Here is a 26,369-nt window from a genome sequence, read left to right on the forward strand (position 1 = left end):
CAAAAATACTAGGAGAGCGATGCGATGTGACTGGCTTTGAGAATGGATGGAAGGAGCCAAGAGCCAAGGAATGCAGGCAGTTTCCAGAAGCTGGAGAAGGCATGCACTCTCCCTAAAGGTTCCAGGAAGGAATGCAGCCCTGCGGACCCATACTGGACTCCTACCTACAGAACTGTAAGCCACCAAAAGCAATTTCCTAACACAGAAAGATGTCAAAAGTTTCTAGAAGGATCCCACAGTGTTATCTCTGTGAAATGGAAATGGGAGTGGGAGATGAAAGGGAAGTATTTTATAACATTTTAAACAAAAAATATATACTATGTTCATTAGTTTGAAAAACTAATTTTAAACATGTTTAAGAACAGAACCTGACAAAAATCTAAGAATCACAGGTATTGTTTAAGAACAGAACCTGACAAAAATCTAAGAATCACAGGAGACTCCAAATAGGGCTGCTTTACACGTCTAACAGGGCAGCATCGATTTGGCCTCTGAGGAATTCAGCATCCAAATTGTCTTATTTAACACAAGGAGTCAGCCCCTGAGCCAACACACCCCACTGCACACCACATACCCAGTTAAACCAGGATCCCACCGGAAGGCTTTCCCCTACCATCCCCTGCAAGAGCCAGGACAGGACTCTCAGACAGGTTCTTAGAACTGATTTTGGAGACAGGGCTGGGGAGGCACTGAACAAAAGCCAGAAGAGTAATTGGCCTGGGATTACAATTTAGCATACTTTTCAATAGAAAACCAACAAATCGCCAACAAATTGCTATGCTAATGAAGAATTGCCCTGCTCTGCAATAAGCATTTATCATGAGAGAAAGGACAACCCATTCATGCCACTCTGTAGAACTAGCTGCCATTCGGGAGGTCTCCTGCTGAATTTTAAAAGGCTTCATGTAGGGAAAAGGGGAAAGCATGAGATGAGAGTTGGCTGCTGTGGCCATGTTTCTCTCCAGTCCTTCTCTTATCCAGTGCTTAAGATAAAATGCCAGGGAGCAAGTTGGTCTAGCGTGCCCGCCAATTGTGACTTTCTACTAATGAATGCCCAGTGCAGAGGCTACATGCAGTCGAGTCATCAAGAGGTTCAAGAAGTTTTTAAAAAAGAAAAATATCTGCACTCCCCCCAACTTCCATAACTGACAAATAAGCAAATGATGGTTCTCACACTAAACACACACCTTTTCTAAATTCTCTTGACTTTACTTGGACAAGAAAAGTAAGTCTGACACATTCTGCCAAGCTTAGGGAAAAGACAGTCCACTTGGCTACATACAGAATTCTTTGATCTGTCTCAAAGTGATGTCTCAGAGGGAAATGCCCAGAGGACAATGCCAACAGAACAATATGGACCAAACCACTTCACTGCTGTTTCACCTGCCATTCATCAGGCGTGATGGGGGAGAGAGCAATAGCCATTATCTGTTCCACGCACATTTCTCCTTCAAACTAATAGGAAATTTATATTTTGATTTTCTTTATCCCCCTTCTTTTCCACCTTCCTCTTCTTAGTCCAAAAAGGATAAGGCATACAAAAAATTAGCCGGTCATGGTGGTGGGCACCTGTAATCCCAGCTACTCAGGAGGTTGAGGCAGGAGAATTGCTTGAACCCAGGAGGCAGAGGCTGCAGTGAGCCGAGATCGCCCCATGGCACTCCAGCCTGGGCAACAGGGCAAGACTCCTCCAAAAAAAAAAAAAAAAAAAAAGATATGGCTAGAGGAGTGAAGAAAAATACCAAGGCAGAGGCCTAGTCCAAAGTAAAATGTTTAAGGGATCTTAACGATATTGTAATGATCGGTTGCTTGACTGTGTGACAGAAATACTAATAGTAATCTGAGTAACATGACAAAACATACAATGCATTTACCTAAATACAGCTCTCAATCTTTATAACTTGTGACATGTATAAGGCAGATATTTTGCCTTGCTTTACTGATGAAAAAAAAGAGAATAAACATGTCATTCTTATTTCACTGAAGCATGTCTCTCCGACAGTCACCTGTCAATATCTAAGGATCAAACTTCTTGCTGCGAGGGTGATGAGTAACTTACCAACACAAAGGATGTTGAAACAGAATCCTTGAGAAGTAGACTTGTTGACCAGCTGGTCAGGGAGGCTGTCAAATCCCACATGGCCAGACAAAGACAAGTTTCGAAGCTCTTCATTCTGGAATTTCAGGGGAGAAAGATTTGAATGTCCATGAACCATGCCACCTGGGTATCACACATCACAAACATTACATTCTCTCCTCTTCTTCCCTTGACATACATGGAAATAGACCCCCACAGCTGCCTTGGCTTCTACACAGCTGAGGGCACTAACAACTCCAAAGCCATGCTCTTTCCACAAAATCACAGTTTCCCAAAGCAGACCATCTCCCTGGGTATCTCACTTCTTGTTACAAGTGTACTGGTCCAGGGAAATTTGAGCTTCTAAAGGTGACTATTTCAGATATGCATTAAGTGACCAAAAAAACACAAAAGCCTCCAGCCATTTTGATCACTTTCATTATCCAAGAAAAGCTTTCAATTTACTGTCAACTCACAGTGAAAACATATTTAACACTCTTCCAGATACCAAAGAATTTGAAAAGCTCACGGTGGAGGATACATACTCCTTACAATGATGACAATGCTCTACCCACCATAAATGCAACATATTTAAAACTTCTCAGCACATGAGCTGGTTTCCTCTCTTCCATTAGTTTCACAGGTTTCTTGAGTTAGCAGAGATTCTGTAACTGCTGGACTTTTGCAGAGTTTACCAATGGAGACTGGGGTAAGGTAGTTATCATACATTTAAAAATCACACAGGATATAGCTGGAAGCTAAAATAAAATTGTTGGGTGATTTATGCTGTTATATCAAATGGTACTGGCTGCCCCCACAACTTTGAATGTGTCCCGTGGGTGCTAGAGATAATCTGTGAAACCCTTTTTTCGCAAGATGCAGAGATCAGCTACAGTCCCTCAGTTATAATATCATGGTTATGGTTTGCAATTTCAGAAATTAGATACTGAAAGTCTTCTCCTTGGAGACACGACTCCTGGTATTCTGGCTGTGTTGTCAATGAACTTTATACTCAAAATACTGGAGTCCAGGTGAGAAAATGATCCTCAAAGCTCCATTTTTATTTTTATTATTTGTTTTTGTATTTATTTATTTATTTATTTAGAGATGGAGTCTCACTCTGTCGCCAGGCTGGAGTGTAGTGGCACGATCTCAGTTCACTGCAACCTCTGCCTCCTAGGTTCAAGCAATTCTAGTGCCTCAGCCTCCCGAGTAGCTGGGATTACAGGCACGTACCACCAGGCCCAGCTAATTTTTGTATTTTTAGTAGAGACGGGGTTTCATCATGTTGGCCAGGCTGGTATCAAACTCCTGACCTGGTGATCCGCCCGCCTTGGCCTCCCAAAGTGCTGGGATTACAGGCGTGAGCCACCACGCTCAGCCATTTTTATTTTTTTAGAGACAGGGTTGCATTGTCACTCAGCCTGGAGTGCAGTGGCGTGATGATAGCTCACTGCAGCCTCAAACTCCTGGGCTCAAGTGATCCTCCAGCTTTAGCCTCCCAAGTAGCTATGACTACAGGCATGTGCCACCACTCCCAGCTTCAAAGGTCCATTTTATTTAAAAAAAAAAAAAAAAGAAAAAAAAAAAAAGAAGAAAGCTTTGCACAGGATCACTTAGTCAATGTTTTCAAAGTACTGGTTTTCATCATCCTATTTTTATGTTACATAATCGTGAGGGTGAGGGTGATTTCTTTTAATAAGCAAGGACTAAGACCCCATTTCAAATGTTTGTGGTCACCATATAGGCACAGAAATGTGACTCCAGAAATGCAGTGATTTTAAAGGACTTCAATGGTTTTATTAATAATACAATGTCTAAAGTCCATATCAGCTCTAAAATTCTGATTCTGTGAAATAAGACTAAAAGCCACCACACTGCCTGAATACCATGGTGGCAGCTGCAGATTTGAGGTCAATGGGACAGACAACAGATGTCTAGTCTATGAATAGTTTCCTTGAAACCTGCCAACAGTGAATATGAGACTCGAGTAGGCACTTATCCTTGAACAGGATGGTATGGTAGGCAGCTCACCAAACAGCTTCGAAGGCAGGCCCCAGTGGGCAGCAGTCCTTGTAGCTGGGCCAGCCTTCCAACAATGCTGTACTTCTTCCAGCCCCAATCCTTGTACCTGCCCCTTCCTCTTTAGATACCTCAAAGGTTCAGACAGCAGGTATTTTTAGGGTGTTTACCACATCCGCCAAGACTTGGGGGAGGAGGAGGGTTTGAAATGAGTCCTGGGTTATTTTTAGAATGCTTTCCACCGAGCTGTGCGGTAGCTATTGTGTATCAGGCTAGGAGAAGCCATGGCACCAGCCTTCATTTCTGCTGCATCACTGACTTCAACCATTCGTGAACGGTATGAAAGAGACAACGCAGGGCAGAACCATCATCCCACATTCCCTCTCTCCACCGCCACATAATTCTTTTAATTTCAGGGGGAGGGGAGAATGGTTTATTGCTCTGGATTCTGGATTGCTGGGTTTTTAGATACCAGATATCCACCTATGAACCAATCCTGGGAAAGAATCAGAGTTAGTAATTATAGCTCTCATCCTAGAACCCAAAGCTCAGCATCTCATATTCTCACCGTTTCCAAAACACGAGAAGCCACCCACACACCCACTAAGTATTTTTATACCCATTGAAAACCACATACAAAATGAAGGGTTATAAAACAGTTTGGTCTTGACATTTTTGAAATTTGAAGTTGTATCTTTAGAGTCTGTCTTCTAACACTGTAATATAGAATATGTAAATTTTATAATACAGTTTTTACATTTCTTAATTTGAGCCTAATTCTCTGCCCAGTATTAAAGGAAACCTGAGAGTCAATGCCCATCAGTATGTGATGGGGGAAAGGGAAAAAGAGGTTCCTCCTCTGGTTTACGAACAGGCTCAAAAACTGGAGAGAACGGCACTGGAGGACTTGCACAGGGCAGCTCTGAGCACCTGACCCAGTGCCTCCAGCACAGCAGCTGAACCGGATCCCTCCAGTCCAGCATTTTATAGCTCTTCCCTTAGCTGCCACAAGCCAAGGGTTGTGGGGTCTTTTTTGAGTCTCCAGGCCCAGTTTCAGGGAACTGCATATATTCCATGTTGTTAACACTAATGCATCGGGAAATGACTCTGAATTTATCTCTAATATTGAACTCTGCTTGGCGTCCAGTTCTGAATTTCTATCAGAGGAACACTTCTCTTGGGTTGTCCCATCTGTACTTCAAACTTGATGTTTATGACACTGAAATCATATTCCTCTATCCCAAAGTCGCCCGTTCTCCAGAGTTCCCTATTGCTGTTAACAGTACTTAGCCATGCTTGAGACCACCTCCCCTCCCACCATCAACTCTGAAGTCTTATCAGTACTACATCCTCCACATTTCTATTCCTACTAATTCAACAGCCTCCCAACTAGCCTCCCTGACTTGATGTCACCCTCTCTAATACTTCCTCCCTCCACCTTGCCATCAAGGGGATCTTGGTACTCAAGGTCCCAATCCAAACTCGTTGGCCTGTCATTTCAGGGCCCCACGGGCTAACCCCAAATCTCCATTCCTACTGAATCTCCCACTTCTCCCCAGGGAGCACCTTACACTGCAGTTAAATTAAATGGCCCCTGTTCTTGGGACAAACCCAGGTTTCTTCCCATCAGAATTTAGTCACATTATTTCCTCTGTGTGAAAGGGCCTTACAGCCAGTGTTTACATATCCAAATCTTCCAGATCCCAATAAAATTCTACCTCCATCATTGTCTTTATTATGAAATCTTGGGAAAAAATTCACTAAACATTCTTCTGACCACTAAAAGGAAAATACTGATTGAAAAGCGGCTCAAGCTATTTGGAATTCCATCATGATAATAACAGCTAACATTTATTGACCATTTCCAATGCTCCAGAAAAGCCCTAACTTCTCTCTCTTAACAATTCTATAAATTAGTTACATTATTACCCAAACTCAATTTACAGATGAGAAAACAGAGGCACCATTTAGTAACTTGCCCAGCGTTTCCCAACTAGTAAAGTCAAGGTGCTGAAATTGGAACCCAGGAAGTCAGGTTCCAGAGCTGCCGAACAGTCATTGTTATCTCATGATGATTTATTAAGTTCCCAGGTAGCCCCAGAGAGTACAGTGATTTCAGCTGTTATAAAAATCCAATATATTAAAATAGAAGGAAAAAAATACTCTCTGAAAACCATGATTCTTTGGCAACCATAAGAGATGGAAATTGAGAATTAAAACTGGCAAAGTAGCTCCAAGTATATTTTCACTGATCCTGGCAATGCCAAGACCAAACTTTGATTTTTGTAGTGATGGCATATGAAACCCATAATATAATGCTTAGTTTTAACCATTTCTGAAAAGATAGTGCCAACACAGAACCACTAAGTAAGTATAAGACTGAATTGATTTAGCCCTCCATTTGCTAATCTGCCTAGTGACGCTTTGTAACTAGGTAATTTCTACAGCCCACTCCATCTTGAAATGGATTATGACCAACCTTTATGGTATAAAATAAACTTGTTTTTCACTTGACAATTTCACTTTTCTCTTTTCAGAACATATCCTCTTAGATACAATTATTTATTCGTTTATTCAAAAATACCCACTGCTGAAAGCACTAAGAAAGCTAAAATATGTTATTTTTATTATTCATTGATCAACACTGCAGTTCCGACCCTTAAGAGGTTTTACAATGTAATAGTAGAGCTGGCCGGGCGCGGTGGCTCAAGCCTGTAATCCCAGCACTTTGGGAGGCCGAGGCGGGTGGATCACGAGGTCAGGAGATCGAGACCATCCTGGCTAACATGGTGAAACCCCGTCTCTACTAAAAATACAAAAAACTAGCCGGGCGTGGTGGCGGGCGCCTGTAGTCCCAGCTACTCGGAGGCTGAGGCGGGAGAATGGCGTGAACCCGGGAGGCGGAGCTTGCAGTGAGCCGAGATCGCGCCACTGCACTCCAGCCTGGGCGACACAGCGAGACTCCGTCTCAAAAAAAAAAAAAAAAAAAAAAAATAGTAGAGCTAGGACAGATGTAAATGTAGGACTATGAAGGATAAAAGCCATCAATACCATGGCCTCAACTATGGGAAGGCATGGAGAAGAAGTAGTTTTTGGCTAGGGAAATTAAGGGGATACCTTTTAGGAAGGCTAAAGTTCCCCAAATCTATCAGTGAAACAAAAGCCCAGCTTGCAGAACCCTTCTGGATAAATGTTATCTATGCCCAAAAGGTCACTTTCTTATGAATGTATACCTGAAGTATATAATTGGTAGCTTTTCAGAAAATTCTCAGCTGACTTCATTATTGAGATAATTATAAAACAAATTATGTAAGAATGTGTGCCACCACCTACATTCTGAGCACTGCTGTAAAATATGTCCCACAATTCCAAATCTTGCTTCAAAAGAGAAGGGCAGCAAAAGGCTTAGAGTCAGACAGACATGGGTTTGAATTCCAGCTTTGCTTTCTACTTGCTTTAGTCTCTGTTCTGCCCTCAGTAAAAACAGGAAGAGGTGCTAGGCTCTCTCATACATATCTCCTTGGCAGGGTTATTGGGAGGAGATAAGGAGGTACGGATGAGAGTGCCTAGCACTTAACAGGTCTTCTGAAACTTGGACTTCCTTTACCTACGTAAGTTGGGAGGAAGAGGCAATTATCATTTAAAAATCTGAAATTAATCAGAAGTTCTATTACTGCTGCTAGGCATTCCAGGAGAAGCTGCTGACCAGCAAAGCTCTCGGACATGTGAAGAAGGTAAAATCACAATAAAACCAAAGTGAACAGAAAGAAATAAAAAAAGAGAATGACAATTCTAGCATGAAGAAAATCCATTCCTAAAGAGAAAACTCATTTACAAAGCTGGGGGAAAAGCCACAGAGTCACATTCCTGTTTGCAGAATCAGCAGTCAGCAGAAGCCACATCCTCCCCAGCTGGGAAAAATTCTGGATTCCCCATCACTTTTGCTTCTGCAGTTATGTGCCACTTCGTGATGAGGAAACATCCTGAGAAACATGCCAGTAGGTGATTTTGTTCTTGTGTGAACATCCTAGAGCAGCAGTCACCAACCTTTGTGGCACCAGGGACCAGTTTGTGGAAGACCATTTTTCCACAGACAGGGTTGGTTTGGGGATGAAACCGCCCTACCTCAGATCTTTAGGCATTAGATTCTCATAAGGAACGCACAACCTAGATCTCTCCCATGCGCCGTTCACCACAGGGCTCCGGCTCCTATGACAATCGAATGCCTGCAGCTGATCTGAAGGAGACAGAACTCAGGCGGTAATACTGAAGGAGGCAGAACTCAGGCGGTAAAATTGAGTAGCCCATCACTCGACTCCTGCTGGGCAGCCCGGTTCCAGACAGGCCACGGACTGGTCTCTGTCGGCAGCCTGGGGGTTGCGGACTCCATCCTAGAGTGTACTTGTGAGAGGTGAAGCCAGCTGGACTTCCTGGGTCGAGTGGGGACTTGGAGAACTTTTCCCTCTTACAAGAGGATTGTAAAACACACCAATCAGTATTCTGTAGCTAGCAGGTGAACTGTAAAATGTACCAGTCAGCACTCTGTAAAAACACACCAGTCAGTGCTCTGTAGCTAACAAGAGGATTATAAAATGCATCAATCAGTGCTCTGTAAAAATGCACCAATCAGTGTTCTGTAGCAAGAGGATTGTAAAATGCACCAATCAGTGCTCTGTAAAACATACCAATCAGGAGGAGTCTAAAAGTAGCCAATCACGGGGAGGGGTGAAAAAAGGGCACTCTGATACAACAGAAAGGGAACATGGTGGGGACAAATAAGGGAATAAAAGCTGGCCACCCAAGCCAGCAGCGGCAGTCCGCTAAGGTTCCCTTCCATGCTGTGGAAGCTTTGTTCTTTTGCTCTTCACAATAAATCTTGCTGCTGCTCACTCTTTGGGTCTGTGCCACCTTTAAGAGCTATAACACTCACCATGAAGGTCCGCGGCTTCATTCTTGAAGTCAGCGAGACCACAAACCCACTGCCAGGAACAAACTCCAGACACGCTTACACAAACCTAGATGGTATAGCCTACTACACACTTAGGATATATGGCATAGCCTATTGCTCCTTGGCTATAAACCTGTACAGAATATTACTGTACTGAATACTATAGGCAACTGTAACACAATGGTAAATATTTGTATATCTAAACATAGAAATGGTACAGTAAAAGTGCAGTTTTACAATCTTACGGAACCACAATTGTATATGCGGTCCATTGTTGACTGAGCATTTGTAAAGCAGTACATGACTATATTTTAATCCAGCCCTAGGTCTACTGAAATTAACAAGCTCGGTGTGCCCAGATGGATTTTATTCACCATAGTCAAACTGAAGTGATATCCTTTTTGTTTACTTTTAAAACTGAAGTGTTTCGGTAGATGTGGTTAGGTAGCCCATAGCCTCTGATCCTTATCAGCAGGTGGAAGCAAGAGAGCATGTTACCAAGGTGATATCTGAATTGTTTAATCCAAACAAATTAAAATTACATTTCCATTTGAAAGCAATATTTAATTTTTACCTTTAAAATCAGGTATTACAATTTAAGTTTAGAAATATTTTCCTCTTTAAAATTTATTTTTTTTAATGTATTCAGGTGGAGAGCTGGAGATTTTTATTAATAAGACATGGTGATTACATTTTTCTCAACGCCTCAGATTATGGATAAATAAAGTATGCTGATCCAAGTCACTTAATCCTCAGGCTTATGTTTCCTCCTCTGTAAAGTGAGGAGATTTAACCAAATGACCTCTAAACAAAGTCTCTGGTACTTTGTTTTTTCTAATTTAAGGCTTCTTGAATCTGGATGTTAGAGATGCATAAATCCAATTCTGTCATTTTGCTTAAGGAAAGCCAACACAGGGTGAAAAATTCCTGGTAGCATATTTGCTCTGGCCAGATCAAGATGGCTCAAGTTTTAATTGACCCATGAAAGGGAGTTTCTATCAATTATGCTGGGAAACTCCAAACCAAATGGAAATCTGTGTGCATAACCTCTGTGTTTTCCACCTCAACTTTTCATTTCTGCTTAACTACAATACATATGAATTAGCTAAGAAAGTTATGTACCCACTTTTTACAAATGCCCTGCTTAAAAGCAATTTCTTTTTGTTTGGCCATATCTCCAGTCATCCACAAGATTTTTGAAAAGTGGATTTATATCCTCAAAACAAAACCTAGGGCTGGGCACAATGGCTCACACCTGTAATCCCAGCTACTTGGGAGGCTGAGGCAGGAGAATCGCTTGAGCTCAGCAGTTAGAGGCTGCAATGAGCCAGGATTGTGCCACTGTACTCCAGCCTGGGTGACAGAGTGATATACTTTGTCTCAATAATAAAAAACAAACAAAAAACCTAGGAAATAACTTCTCTGTATAAGTTAGTCATCTGTTCTCAAAAAGAAAAGTAAATCTTTATTCATGCTTTCATTCATCAGCAAATATTTATTGAGTACCAATTAGAATACTGCGTTAAATGCTAAGGATACCATGATGAAAAAACAAAGCATCCCCAACTCACGGAGCAAACAGGGTAACGGGGCACACAGACGTCAATCAAACAGTCACAAATACATAACCATAAAGCTATCCAAAGGACAGGACGCTGTGCGCCTTATAACTCATGTGATTAACTACTCAATCTCTGAGTGAATTCACCAGCCTATAGTATGTAAAAATGTGTATTAGTCCAAAGCACTGTTGAATATTAATTTAATAGGTGGCCCCTGTGTACAGCTGATGTGCAGGTTTCCTATTTTCAGATGAAAACAAACAATCTTTCTGAGCAGCACTGCCTGATGGGAGAAGGTAGAAATATCAGGACTCAGGTTTCAAGGGAACAGATGTCCAATTTTAAAGAGAGCTGAGATGAAATCATGGGAAAGCAGAGGGCAGAGGAGACATGTGCGGTACACTCCTTTGAGCTCTGTCTTTTCTCCTTACAGAATACCTAATTGGAAAAGAGAAGAGGTACATACCCCTTCATCTTAAGTCATGTCTTTTTCTGAGGTCCTACTTCAGTAGTACGGATGCCTCTGAGCCGAAGAGAGGTAAAGAAAAGAACATGCTGTCTCGCACACAAAATCTTTGATTGACCCCAGCCACTTCCCAGGATCTGAAGAATGGAGAAATTCTGGAGTCACGAACTGTCCGCAAAATAAGTTTTACTCAAGTACCCTGATTAATCACTTCTGTAGATACACACTGCTACCTGACTGCATTCTAGAAAGTATTGAATTGGTTTTATATTCTCTTTTAAAGAAAAGAAGGTTAGTGGGAAGACGGGAAACGCCCTTAGTTCTCATGCAAAAGGGAAAACACTGGAATGCAAAGTTTCGACCCAAACCACAGCTATGAAGCCAGCATCAGGATGCTTTCAAAGCTAAGCATTGCCGGGGTAACTTTCATAATATAAAATGTCTGGACCATCTCATTACCAATGAGAATTGCATTCTTTAAAGATGATTTGAACAACATTTGCTACTCTGCTTGTCATCTATACCATGAAATCCCAAGCCTAGAGCCAAGAAAACCCCCAAGGAAATTGTCTCACACAAGCAGCAGAACGGAGAGCGCCAGGCGGCAGTGGGGAACTTTTAAGAGAAAAACCATATGGTAATACAAGGAAAGAACAACTTCTCAGTGCAGCGCAGCTGGAAGATGAGACTAAGCAGGAGCATGCAGGGGCCGGCCCCGAGGTCACAAAGCCAGGTAGATGAGCTTGGAATGCCAAACCCAGGGAGCCACCCTGGAAAACATACCATATAACCAAAAAAGCACTTGATTAATACTGAATAATTGTCCCAATTCCAAGTGCTATCCCTAAGTAACTTTCTCCAAAAGACTCCCAGTAGACGAACACATTTTGCTCTTCCAGAGCCTTACAAAATTAATGCCGTGTGGGGGTTTTCTTTGGGGCTGGTAAGATTTTAGGAAAATATTACCTTTTGATTGTTTTGTTTCTGTGACATTTGAATTATTACAAAAGGAAAAAAAATTGTACTTTTGTAATAGAAAATATATAAGGTTTTTAAAATCCAGGAACATCAATAACAATAACACCAAATATCTTTGTTTGAGGAGGTAAACCCGCAGTATTTATGGTAGCTAATAGGTAGGTTAAGAGGGTAAAATAGGAGAACTTAATTTTTCTAATAGTAGAACTAAGTCATGTTGAAAGTGACAGGAGGAATCAGAAAAGTGGAAAAGTGTAGTGGAAGGTGCCAGACATGTGAAGTCAAGACGAGAGCACCTCTGACATAGTTTAGCTGTGTGACCTAGGGTATTTAACTTTGCCTCAGTTTTGTTGGCTTTAAGATACATTCTCTCACAGGGCTGCTGTAGGAATTAATTAACAGATTTCTCTTTCATCAGCTCATTTTACACACTTTTCTTGGGTGACTCCATCCTTGCCCATGACTTTAGTAGCCAACCATCAGCTAACAACTCCCTTGTCATGACCCACAGTCCACTCCCCTCTGCTGGGCTTCCTGCTGTACAGCACGGCCCAGGCAGCTCTAAGCCAACATCTCGGTGGAACTCAGCCTGTCCCCATTCTCCATTCAAACAAGTCCTCCTATTTTTTTCATACCAAATAGCAGCAACGTCTACTTCAAGGTATCAGAAAGTCCCCCAGAATAACATGTATTAGCATGCATCTGATAAAATCTGCAGTTATAGATCTCCACCCTCTTGCAGGAGAAAAAAGTCCACTGGTTAATCAGCTTAAACCCTCCCTTATCCTCTGAATTGGACAGTGAAGACTTGAAGTCATCAGTACCACGTTGGCTTTTCTCCTCTGTGCCCAGATGTATACCTCTAACATTTATTGTTAACATAACACCCACCACACCCTTTTTGGTCATATTTTTCCCACTCTGCCCTTTGGACATAACTACAACCACTCTACTACCAGTTGGTTTCCATCCCTAAGCCCTGAAATCCAATGACTGACTTTGATATTTCTCTCGACGCTGCCCTCATTCGACTTCACCAAAATTTGTATGTGCGTTGTTGGTTCAACAGAAGTCATACTCTCCAACCTTCTCATTTTCAGATAAGGAAACAGGTACAATGGCTACTTGACTGGTGTTCTTTATGCATAGGGCAGGTGGAGACAGAGTGAGGTGTGGGAGAACCCAGGACCCTGGTGCCTGGCCCACCTTCTTTCCATTACACTTAGGCCTGCTTTGCAGATAAAAGCTCACACTGATTGTGGATGAAGCCGAATCTAACAGGCCTGGACATACCATGCTGCATTCGTTCTTGTTCTTCCACCTGGACCTGCAGCCCCTTTTCTGTCTCTACATCCTACCTTCAGATAAAATGGTAACTGCCCACATTTCCTCTGAGCTCTGGCGGGTTTGCCCGGGACTAGAGTTTCACCCTCATTCCATCAGAAATTAAATTTCTTATATGCCTGTTAGGAAAAACTCTGTTGAAAAGCTGTCCCCAGAAACAGGTATCTGAAGTGAACAGAGCCCCAGAGGCTGCTTACAACCCCGGATAGGGGGAGGAGGGGAATCACTAGCAAAACAGCATTTCAGCAAACCACCACCAAGTGTGAAAATACAAAAACTGTACAAAGCAAGAGCACTGTTTTCTTAGAGACAGAACGTTTTTCTAAAAGTCTGTGTAAACTCTTAAGAAGTTAAATCTAACTGGATGCCAAGAATTAACAACAACAAAAAAGACATATTCTTGAGTTTCCAAAGACCACAGTCTCTCTATGAGCCCAAGTGACTAATGCCTGTAACAGCCGAACCTTACAAAGTGCTGACCAGCAGAAAGTCTGTTTGGGAATGACAAGGTCCACGTGTGCATTCCAGGGACGCTTACAGATTCTGCAGTACTCCAAGGAAGACGGGGTGGGAGGGAAACAATGTGACAAGCAGGCAAGAAGTACTTAGAAAGGCACGACCCGATTAGAAACAGATGCTGCAGCTGCTCTCTCGCACTGGCCCACATCGGAGATGATGAGAAGCCCTTCACCCAGCAGCCACCTAGGAACACTAATGAGCAAAGCAAACAGGGAAGTGGGGGAGAGGTCACAAACCATTTCAAAACCATCTTGCTGTCCAAGGGGTCCCAAATAACCCGGTTCCATTTAAGACATATCATGTCTCTTGCAGAGTATAAAACCACCCACCTGTCTCACTGTTGTTTATTTGGGTCATTTTTGTCCCACCTGTCCTGTCTTTATCCTGTGGAATATCTTCAAAACAGTGACAAATAGGAGGTCAAAGAGAATTAAGAGGCTCAAAGCAGTTGGAAGTTTTTTTCTCAACTTTTTATGTCCTGTGCTACTCATATTCACACATCCATTCCTCAGTATTTCCTGTTTGAGAAATATTGTGGCTCAGTTCATCTATTTCTATTCACTGAATGCATTCATCAGCAAATAATGAAATATGGATGGGACGCTTCCTTCCCGATGCCACCATTATCACCGGATATAAATTAGCCACTTCCTTTCTGAAAGATACCATGTATTTCTGTGCCTTTCTGAAAAGGCAGGGGATTTTCAGTTACAGTAATGGCCATGTGATGGCAGTCTCTGTGGGAGAAGAAAAAAAAGAAAAAAAAAAAATCCAATACAGTTCTAAGCAAGTCATGAACAAAAGCGCCAGGGCTGTTTCCCCCAGTCACAACCTGGCTGCTTTCTCCTCCCAAAGCATGTTCAGTTCTTAATCCAGGCTGACCTAGAACATGAGTCCAGTGACACATTTCCAGCACCTGAAAACTGAGGAATCATACCAAAAATGACCAAAACCATGATACATATTGAGGAAATAAACATACCAATTAACATCTGGTCTTGCTCTACAAATATTACTAAACAATTATGGCCAAAATCCTCAAGTCTTCCTAAGAGTTCTTTTTTTTTTTTTTTTTTTTCCTGAAACGGAGTATTGCTCTGTCGCCCAGGCTAGAGTGCAATAGCGCGATCTCGGCTCACTGCAACCTTCGCCTCCAGGGTTCAAGTGATTCTCCTGCCTCAGCCTCTGAGTAACTGGGATTACAGGCACCTGCCACCACATCCAGCTAATTTTTATATTTTTAGTAGAGACAGGGTTTCACCATGTTGGCCAGGCTGGTTTTTAACTCTTGACCTTGTGATCTGCCTGCCTTGGCCTCCCAAAGTGCTGGGATTATGGGCATGAGCCACCGCGCCTGGCCTCTAAGAGTTCTACTGTGTCTTAATCTCAGCCCTGGATGAACACTATCAGGATTGAATAGAGGTTGTTTACATAAATGTGGGGCATGTGCTAGTTTTCTATATACATATAACAAATTATCACAAATTTAGTGTCTTGAAACAACATCCGTTTATTAGCCGTCAGTTTCATAGGTCACAAGTCTGGGCATGGTATAGCTGGACTTTCTGCCTGGGTTATCACAAGGCTGAAGTCAAAGTGTGGGCCAAGCTAAGGAGGTTGTCCTCTCAAGGCTCTGAGGAAATACCCTCTTCCAAGCTCATTCCAGATGTGGGCAGATTCAATTCCTTGCAGCTGTAGGACTGAGGGCCTTCTCTCCTTACTCACTGTCAGAGGCTGTGCTCAGTTCCAAAAAGTCTCTGATGGTTCCAAGCCACGAGGTCACCTCTGTCTTCAAAGTCAGCAATGAAAAATCTCCCTTGTGTCCCTCTCACATTTCAAATATCCTTCTTCAGGAACAGTCTGGTCCCTTTTAAGGGACTGTTTAACGAGGTAAGGTCCACCCAGGTCAATCTCCATTTCTAAACGACAGCTGTGCCATAACATAACCTACCTGTGGGAGTGATATTCACAAGTTCTGGGGATTATGCCGAATGTGTATACCAGGGGCTGGGATCTTGAGGCCATTTTAGGATTCTGCCTACCAAAGTATACATTATTTCAACATCCCTATTTCTCCTGTGTAACTTTAGGATAAGACATAATAATGAATATTGGCATTTCCCCAGCTCAAAAAAAAAAAAAAAAAAAAAGCATAACTGTCTCCAGGAGAAAACAGATAGATATTAGTAACAGCATAGTAAACTAGATCCTTCTCAGGCTACCAAGGCAGACCTTTCACACTGAATCTGATAAGGGCAGCTAACCACAAGACTAGCCAGAGTCCCTTTGCCTTTGGAGGAAGCCTTCCAATAACGAAAGTAAACTGCAAATATTTAGGTGCCGTGTTTGTAACAAGAATTCTAGGAAATGCAAAAGATTCTTAAGGAATTTGAGTCTTATTAGGGAGATAAGTTATTGAGGCAAAACAGAAGATGATTTTGAAATCATCATTTCATGATGAAATATAGTACAAAGATTACAGGGTTAGACAATGGAGATGAATGTGGACCAGAACAAAAATGTAAAACTTTCTTAAAGCAGGTCAGTTTCGCCCTAGGTCGTGGTAAGATGAAACAAGATCTGGGCTGGGAGTGGTGGCTTATGCCTGTAATCCAACACTTTGGGAGGCTGAGGTAGGCAATCACTAGAGGCCAGGAGTTCGAGAACAGCCTGACCAACATGGCGAAACCCTGTCTCTACTAAAAATACAAAAATTAGCCAGGCATGGTGGCACCTGCCTGTAATCCCAGTTAATGAGGAGGCTGAGGTGGGAGAATCACTTCAACCCAGGAGGCAGAGGTTACAGTGAGCCGAGATCGTACCACTGCACTCCAGCCTGGGCGACAGCAAGACTCCATCTCAACTAAAAAAAAAAAAAAAAAAAAAGATTTGAACAGTTGCAGACAAGGAATGGAGATGGAGGGAGAGAAACAAGTAGAATCTATTAAGGAAGGCAGCAGGAAAAGGAAAGAGGCCCAAAGGGTATGGAAATCAATGAACTAGAAAAACTAAAGGAAAACTAAGAGTAGAGGATGTAAGACTTTAAAACTGATTCTTTGTCAGTTTACTAGAAACAGTGCTTAAATGGGGAGCATTTCCAGTGTCACTTGGGGGAGAGATCTAGAAACAATCACTGTGCAGCCACGTCATGAAAGACTTCTCTGTTTCCCACTCCCTAGTGTACTTAAAAACGTATCTTCCCACCAGACCAGCAGACCAAGGGATCATGAGTATAGAATTGCCTCAGCCAAGGTTTTAACCCAGATTACTAGCTAGGGCAACCATCCAAATAGTAAGCTATTTGATGCAAACTTCCTTCAGAGCATTAAAAAAAAAAAAAAAAAAAAAAAGCATATCTTGCAGAGAAGTTAATAAACAGACTCTATTTGTTACAGCTACAATTTCAGCCATTCTAATCAAGCTAAAGCTTTCTTACTCCTTCCTTACTCTGTTCTCCTTCTCAAAAAATAGGACCTATTAACCCCTAATAAATAAATAAATACTCCCACTAGCAGAGACAACTTTCTGCCTTACAGAAAGTTAACTGCACATTGTGGAAGCATCCACCTAGGTGTAAGAGAAAGCTGGTTTAGAGTTTTTCTCACACACACTGTTGTGCTTAGGAAAGCAGACCCAAGAGGCTGTATTACAATTTTCCTCTTTTCTCAAAGTTCTCCTATTGATAGATGATTTTATACGCTGGCTTTCTTGTCTTGACCAGCTAATGCAAAACAAACCTTTTCACATGCTGCAGCTCACAAGAATGTTCCCACAGTCCGCTCCACCCCCTCCATTGTCCACTAAAATTGTCTCTTAAAAAGGCATTTTCATTATCATTATCATCATGTTGATATGTCTGAATAATCAAGTAGGGCCCAAGTAGAACACTGGGAAAACGCGACTGCACACAATAATCTGTTATAAATCCCATCAGCTCTCAAAAAGAGATGATAAAATACGTGCAAGAGCACAGGTTATATTTTTACTCTTGTTACCACAAAGCACAAACGGTTTGGGTCAGCAGCCCAGACTTCTCACCAAGATGGGGTCCAATTCCACATCAATGCTTCTAGATTAACAGATTAAGAGTTATGGGATATGTGAATGGGAATATGTTTCTGACAGTCTTGATAGCAAGATTACAGGGAAGCATTAAGCTAAAATCAAAACTTGAAAGATTATAGCTTGGCAAGAGATCCTTGCTGTAATCCATACGATCTGTAGGAAGGAAAAACTGAAAAAGTTAAATCAGACTCAGGGTGGAAGACAAACCAGAATTAGCAAAAGTCTTAGGCACTGATCCAGGTGGCTGCCATTAAACACTCCCAAAGCCTAATGGTCTATTTGAATAATATTATTCACATAGATAAAATGAATGGCAAGCTAAGGGAAATAATTGATGATTACCCTGGCAAAAACAAGAACTACTTTCCCACTTGAATTTGAGAAAAATCCAAGCCTCAAATCCCTTCCCACATAGAGCGGGTCAGACCATGTATCTCATTGTAATCATGGCTACACAGAGTTAAACCTCTTTTGCCACAACTGCACCAAATGTACACACTTAGGTTGCTTATTACTGGGAGTGGGTTTAGCGCAATGTGGCAGCTACAGCCACCAATATAAGGATACAAGGCTTGGCAGCAATCCCCCACGATTCCTTCTCAGTTCCACTTCCTATCCACCCTTTAGCCCAGATATTAATAATTCAGAAAACAGTGTGACAGCCACAAGTCACATGCATGAACACCCAAGAAACAATCACTGTAAAACCAGATGCATTTGGACAGATAAACTTATGAAGCTTTAGTCCCCATGGAGAACAGAGCACCAATAAATGCACCTCATACTTCACCTCACATTCTGGGATCAAGGTGGAAAAGCAGATCACTATCTTTTCAAAATATCAGTTTAAAGTTGCTGGGAGTACCTATGTGATTAAAGTTAAAATACCCAGAGAAAGAAAAAAAGGCAAAAGGCTCTACCACTTTTTTATCCACAGAACAAAAAAAGAGGGGTCTGCCACTTCCCTTAATCAATCAATCAAAAAACAATTTTATCAAACATTTATGAAAAGACCACAATACTAAGTACGGTTTAGCAAAAACAAACAAGGCACTCGAAGGCCACCATGCTTGGTCTACCCTTCAAGCTTCTCAATATATTCCTCCTTCCACTGTACCCATCAGGAAAACAATGTTTATTGGGTGCTTGTTTGCCCCCATTTTTTTTTTTTTTTTTCTTCTGAGATGGAGTTTCTTTCTGTCTCCCAGGCTGGAATGCAGTGGCACAATCTTGGCTCACTGCAACCTCTTTCTTCCGGGTTTAAGCAATTCTCCAGCAGCAACCTCCCAAATAGCTGGGATTACAGGCGCCCACCACCACGCTCAACTAATTTTTGTATTTTTTGATAGAGATGGGGTTTCGCCATGTTGGCCAGGCTGGTCTTGAACTCCTGACCTCAGGTGATCCACCTGCCTTGACCTCCCAAAGTGCTGGGATTACAGATGTGAGCCACATGCCTGGCCCTTTGTTTGCCCTTTTAAAAACCTTCGCATTTAATCCTTATAATTTGTGAAGTAGATACCATTGGCTCCATTTTACAGAGGAGGAAACTAAAGTTCAATTCATGGCAGAACCAGCATTCAAACCAGTTTTGCCAGATTCCAAGTCACCACCGCCCATACCCTAAACTGGACAACTGACTCTTTTCAAAGCACAGTAACCTCTGCACTGAGCACGCCTCCACCTTCAACTCCACTTGTCAAATCCTACTCATCCTCAAAATTCCAGGCAAAATGCCACTTTCTTCACTAAGCCTTCCCTGGTTCCTTGAATTAGACACCATTGCTTTTTATTTTATAAAGGTCCACTGTATTTGGGTCCTTGGTCCATCTTGCATCTAGCAGTACACTTAGTTTTCCACTTGGTCAGGCCCCCAAAAGAATGGACATTTTTTGAGGACAGGAACCCTGTCTTATTCATCTTACTTGTGATGTACAACATCACAGGTAACCAGGGCCAAACGTTTAGGATGAATGAATGCAGCAACTTATTTCTCACGAAGTCTATACAACCTGACTTCCCCAACCAAAAACAACCACCATGGAGCAGCAGTGTAGTGATAGAGAATTCATAGGAGGGAGCATTCATTATGGGCTGAAATGCCCATACTATGATGGAGGAAGTGAAGTTTAAGAGGGCCCTTGGAAAACGGAGAAAAGGATGTCAATGCTCCAGCCACATGCTTCAGTATGAACCCTTCCCAACACGTAGCCACAATCAACTGCCGGGAAGGAGAGACACGGTAGTGAAGAGGTCAAACGTGGTGGGAGTGTTTGCTCTCAGGAAATAAACTATTCTGCTAAAGTTCACAAGTATAAAGCTCTTATTTTATACATACATGGCAGGCACTATGCTGAGTAGTGTACATAGGTCTCATTTACGTCTCACAATCACCTCTGAGGTGTGCGCCTTTATTATTCCTATTTTACGCTGGAGGTCAGTGAAGCTCTAAGAGATTAAGCTCCTTGGGGTCATGCAGCAAGTAAGTGGTAGGGCCAGGAGTCAAATCCAAGCAGGCTGCCTCCAAAGCCCAGGCCACTACATTAGTAGAGCCGGGGAGCCTAGAAAAGTTACTTCTGGTCAACCTTTTATAAACCAGAGAGTGAAGTGTGTGTTGGCCATTAAGGGACATGTGTGACCTGTCCAAGCACATCACACTACAGAAGTCACCAACTTCCAAGGTGAGAAATCGCTGGAGAGGTAGGTTGCCATGGTGCACAGGCCCTATTCCACCGAGTAAGAGTACACGAGGAAAGCGACGTGGGAGCTATGGGAAGTGGGAACAGTAGGAAACAAGAGAAGAAAGAATCCAAGAAGAGACCTCCACCACCAACTGCTGGAGTGGATTTCTTGTAATTCTCGCAGGAAAGAAGCAGAGTAAGTCTAACCCAGAGAGTGCAGGTTAAGGTTAGGCAGCCTACAGCAATCACTCTTACTCTCTCTCACACTCTTCTAAGAGCACGGATTATCAAGTCTCATTTCTTACTTTTCTCTGGCAAAGCTGTAAGAATCAGTTGCAGAGAAAAATCAACCAAAGATTACACAGAAGATGCAAAGGAAAACAAGAAAGGGTGCAGTTAGCAGTCCTGACTGATTAAAACCACATGACTAACATATCAGATATTCCCACCACTTCCTCCTTAGCTTCTTATAGACTACTGAGGAGCAAACACACATACGCTTGTATTACCAAAAACAAACAAACAAACAAACAAACAAATAACTTTTCAGTAGTACGGACTAGAGAAGAAATCTTTTCTGTATCTCTACCTAGTGTGTGCAAGGAACTAGTAAGCCATTTTATCAACTTAATCATCCTAAAAAGAAAAAAAAAGATGAACCTTTTGGGATAAGAGGACATCCCCAGATTCACTCCTTCATCTTTTTTAGAAAGGCTAAAAATGCTCATTACCCAGATATTAAAATTAGACTAATAAAAAAATATTGATTTACTGATGAAACTCCATTATCCACTTCTGAGCTTATATTTAAAAATAAGTCTTTAAAAACTGGCAACTTTTTACTCTCAGGAAAACTAATATTCATTATTCTAAAGCCTACCCTGAGCTAGGCATTAGTTGGCAATTTCACTTATGCTGTTTTACTTAATAAATACAATATTTACTTAGACTCCCATTTCTGAAGGCATTTTAATTACACTCACATTCCATTACATGCACTTCTCTGCAACTTGCAATTTGGAACAAATTTTCAACCACTAGCCACCATGGCAGCAACATAAAATACCTGTTTTGTTGATTTCCTAACAATCCATGAGGTAATTACAAATACTTTACTCAGGCCCTTGGAAACCATATTCAGATGTCATCTACTTAAGCAGTAATATTTTTGTAAGTGTAACAAAGGGCAGAGCATTCTAAATCACTTTAAAAAATTCAGTCACATATTATTTACTGCCACATTCTCTCTCTCTCTCTCGAGCTTTTTACTATGGTTTAAATATCTCTTCCACCAAAAATGCTTTCTTTAGAACACTATACTTTTCTTTATCTATCTCATTCCATATTATATTGTATAGCTGGGCTTATCCACCTTAAGGCAAACAAGCAAATACACATAAAAAACTACTTTAACCATTATATTCCATAGCTAAACATCCATCAGGGCTTCCAATCCTATTTCAGCTAGGTTGGCTGTAAGTGACTGGGACCACCACTTCTCTGGTTTTCAGTGTCATCATCTGTAACATAGATGGGCGGAGAAGGGTCATTAAGGAAAGGTACATAAACAAACTCTAGTTGTTAAATTATGGGATTCTAACATTTGCAATGGGGTAAAAGATTAAAGGTTGCCAGAGCCTACGTCAGAGTGGGTATCAGACTTCAAATAAAACCTCACTAGAGGTATTGGGTCATCAAAACAAAAGTCTAAAATGCTGACACCAAACAAGAAGATACAACAGCAGGATGGCTCCCAACGTAAGTCAAATAGTGGGTTACCCTTTCCAAGAAGTGCAACTTTGTGATTGTTTAGATACCGCAAAATCAGCCTATTATCTAGTGGAAACCAGAACAACCAACGGGTCCTTAAGGGCCAGGATCAATGTGACATAGAAGGCTTAGAACGGTTGAAAGCCATTGTCGTCTGATAGTCAGACATTCAGACACCAAGAAATCTCATCACTCTACTCCCATAGCTGAGCTTGCGAGTCTCCTGTTCTGTGTATTCATACAGCATTTAGGGAATCACAAACCTTAGATCTTATGTTAACAGAAGTATAGGAAGTGAAAAATAATTCTGATGAGTGAGCCAGTTATCAAAAGGGGTATTTTAAAAAACTGGACCTAGAAAGACACAAGAGATACAAGCCAAAAAAAGCAGAAAATGTTGAATACAAAATACTGTATTCGCTGTTTCCTCAAGTACTAAAAACCAGAGGTTTCTTTAAGTATGTAAGTGGATACCTCATAATCTTTTACAACATGTCCTCGCCATGTAAAGAAAATAGAACAAACACTCACATACCCAACACCCAGCCCAAAAGACAACACATTAACAAAAGTTTTGAAGCCCCGGGGTACCCTGTGAGATGGCATCACTCTCCTCTGTATTGGAGGTAAACACTATCCTGAATTTGCCTTAAACCTTTTTCTTGTTTTTCTTTATAGTGTTACCTTATGCACTACTATCAGGACACAGTCACTAAGAGTCCTAACTTCAAAATAACAAAAGTGCTTACTTCCTTCTCCAAGTTATCTGTAGGAAATTCAGAACTCCTCCTCAGAGAAGACTGAAGGTAGAAGATACAGAGGGTAGAAGAGTTGCTTTAAAGAAAGTGGTTCTCAAAATTTGGTAAGAGAATCCTTGGGGCCTCCCTAAGAACCTTTTAGGGTATATAAGTTCCTCCTTTTCCAACCACATATCTATGTGAGGTTGGATCTTCAGGTACTTCAACCAAAAGAATACGTTGCATTGGAGTGAATGAAACACAGCTCTGATGACCCAGCTGTCCATTAAGTCAGACTTTAAAGAGATTTGCAAAATGTGAAACAATGCATCGCAAGTTCACTAATTTTTTGACTTGAAAAATGTGGTTATTTTTCATAAAGCAATGTTATTTATGTTAAAATGTAATAAGTTTATTATTTTAAATCAATTAATAAGTGAATATATTTAAAACTTGAAGTAATAATAATAGAAGTGGATTGAAGTTGCAACAAAAACCTATGGGAATGGCTACGGGAAGTACTTCATGTTTGTAGTAAGTATACCAACTAACCAAAAATGCCCCAAGCTGACATAGTCATAGTAAACACTCTGGGATGGTAGAGAGAGTTTTCCAACCATGTTCTATGTGTCTGTAAGCCATTAGTTATTCTTTAGTCCTAGAGATACACACACAAGAGGAACCAACAGTAACCCAAGCTGTGTTCCATAAACCTTTTAAAAGGGCTTACATTTTTTTTTCCTTTTTTTTTTTCTTTTTTTTTTTTTTTGAGACAAAGTCTTGCTCTGTCACTCAGGCTGGAGTACAGTGGCACAATCTCTGCTCACTGCAACCTTCGGGTTCAAGCAATTCTCATGCCTCAGCCTTCTGAGTGGCTGGGAATACAGGCATGTGTCACCACGCCTGACTAATTTTTGTATTTTTAGTAGAGATGGGGTCTTGTCATGTTGGCCAGGCTGGTCTTGAACTCCTGGCTTCAAGAGATCTGCCTGCCTCAGCCTCCCAAAGTGTTGGGATTATAGGCGTGAGCCACCACACCCAACCAAGCGCTCACATTTCTTACAAAGGGTGGCTCACCATAAAATATCCAACTGCATTGAGGACCTAAGTTAAACTTGATTCATTCCATCTGCAGCCCAGGTCCAACGGTGAGATTCTTTTCACCATAAATAAACGAATGTCCAGGGTCCTAAACACAAGATAGGTGACTAGAAGGGGAGTTTGGGTTTTCTCCACTGGGCAGTGGGAGACGACTGAAGAATTTGTCTACAAAAGACCGATCTAGAACACCTTAGTTCTACTGTCCTTAGATTTGTAGTGTGGGCAAGTGTCAGGGGATTTGGCTCCAGTTCTGAGCCTATGGGTCTTAAGCAGGTCACTTACTCTCCTGGGTCTTGGCTTCTTTCTCTGTAAAACAAAAGGGCTAGATGAGCTTGTTTCTTTGTAAGCCCTTCCTGCTCTAACACTCTATGAAATCTCCAGTAACAAAAACCTGAAGTGGTATTCACTTTGCCTCCCCAGCATCTGGTACAGGGATTGGTAGAGTGCTGAGGCTCGACATGAGTCACTGACCTTTAATAGCGGACCAGTACCATGGCAAAGGGGGATAATTTTAAGAAGGAAAGAAGACAACAGGAAAAGGAATTAGGAAGAGTCAACACAGGACATCTGGGATGTTTTTATCCCAATTTCAACTGCTAGTGGGTAGAACTTATGACCACCACCAATACAAGAGGGGAGAGAAACCAATTCTTTAGGCTCAAATGAGGGGACAACATGTGAGTGATCAAAAGATTGCTGGAAAAGCATAGATCCAAAGCCAGAAGCAGTATTCTGGGGCTCAAATGAACCCTACTTCTTTAGAGACCACAAAATGCCTTGATTTATGAGGAGAGGTAAAAGTGATGTCAAATCGCCAAAACCATTAGTGATACGAATATAAAATGTTGGTGAAGTGTACTGAAATAGTACCAGGACCACCACTCTGGAAATAGTAGCTTAGAGCTTTACATCTCTAAAACCAGCTAACATTCAGAAGGTATTATTTATATGCCAGGCACTGGTCTAAGGTGCAATAAAAAATGCATTAAAGTGTACATCCTCACAGATGTGGAAACAAAGTCACAGAAACACAAAGAAATTCACCCAAGTTCTCAGAGCAAGTAAGTAACAAGGCCTGGATTCTAACCCGCTTTAACACTATGAAATTATACCAGTGAATCACTTCAGAATATTTCCAAATAAATAGATTTTGGTTTCTGTGCTGTTTGCTTGATTTGTGTCATACAAAAAGCGGTAGAAAACTTTTCACCAAAATGAAAGGTTATGTTTGGGATGGTCTCAGGAAATCCATGCAGAGCTGTGTGGAGAGCTGAACGGCTGATGAGGAGCCCTGGGAGAGGGCCCTCCTCTGGGTATCAGCGACTGAGCTGCCTCCCTCGTGCTGTGCTGCGTGGCTGCTCCACACACACGTATGCTGTATCATGCACACACACACTGCAAGCCACAGCCAGTTCCCTTGCACCCCAGTGACAGGTGGGTTTCTCTGGACCTGACTGACTGGAGGGATGCTGTGGAACAAGGCTGGGGCTGGGAAAGAGAGGCAGACCCCTCTATCACCCTGGCAGGCAGCAGCAAAGCGAGCGTAGAAGCAGGGATCCCAGGAGAGATGGAGCTTTGACTTTTTTGTTCCGCCCCCACGGGGTTTGAGTGATCAAGTCCTGCAGAAACTTTAAGAGCAACTAACTCTCCCACAGCATGCCTAACAGATACTTGATTTAAAGCATAACAAGCCCCATCACTGACTTCAACTATTCACCACTTGGTTTCTTCTCATCTACTTTTTATTTTAAAAAATGTGTAACAATCACATTTGGGCACCTGTGAGATAAGAAAAAATTGACTTCAGGCCGGGCGCGGTGGCTCAAGCCTGTAATCCCAGCACTTTGGGAGGCCGAGACGGGCGGATCACGAGGTCAGGAGATCGAGACCATCCTGGCTAACACGGTGAAACCCTGTCTCTACTAAACACATACAAAAAACTAGCCGGGCGAGGTGGCGGGCGCCTGTAGTCCCAGCTACTCGGGAGGCTGAGGCAGGAGAATGGCGGGAACCCGGGAGGCGGAGCTTGCAGTGAGCTGAGACCCGGCCACAGCACTCCAGCCTGGGTGACAGAGCGAGACTCCGTCTCAAAAAAAAAA

At 42.0% G+C, this 26,369-nt stretch overlaps 1 protein-coding gene across 3 annotated transcripts in view; it reads right to left on the reverse strand.

Annotated features, from left to right (window-relative positions):
• The window catches only part of SEPT11 (septin 11), a 91,360-nt gene that overhangs the window by 41,374 nt on the left and 23,617 nt on the right, over nucleotides 1-26,369 (reverse strand). For all 3 annotated transcript variants that reach the window (XM_025385161.1, XM_025385160.1, XM_025385162.1), the window contains exon 2: nucleotides 2,060-2,174. In XM_025385161.1, the coding sequence (XP_025240946.1) occupies nucleotides 2,060-2,174 (115 nt within the window). The remainder of the gene's footprint in view (nucleotides 1-2,059; nucleotides 2,175-26,369) is intronic.

Source organism: Theropithecus gelada, chromosome 5, assembly GCF_003255815.1.
Source record: "Theropithecus gelada isolate Dixy chromosome 5, Tgel_1.0, whole genome shotgun sequence".
NCBI lineage: Eukaryota > Metazoa > Chordata > Mammalia > Primates > Cercopithecidae > Theropithecus > Theropithecus gelada.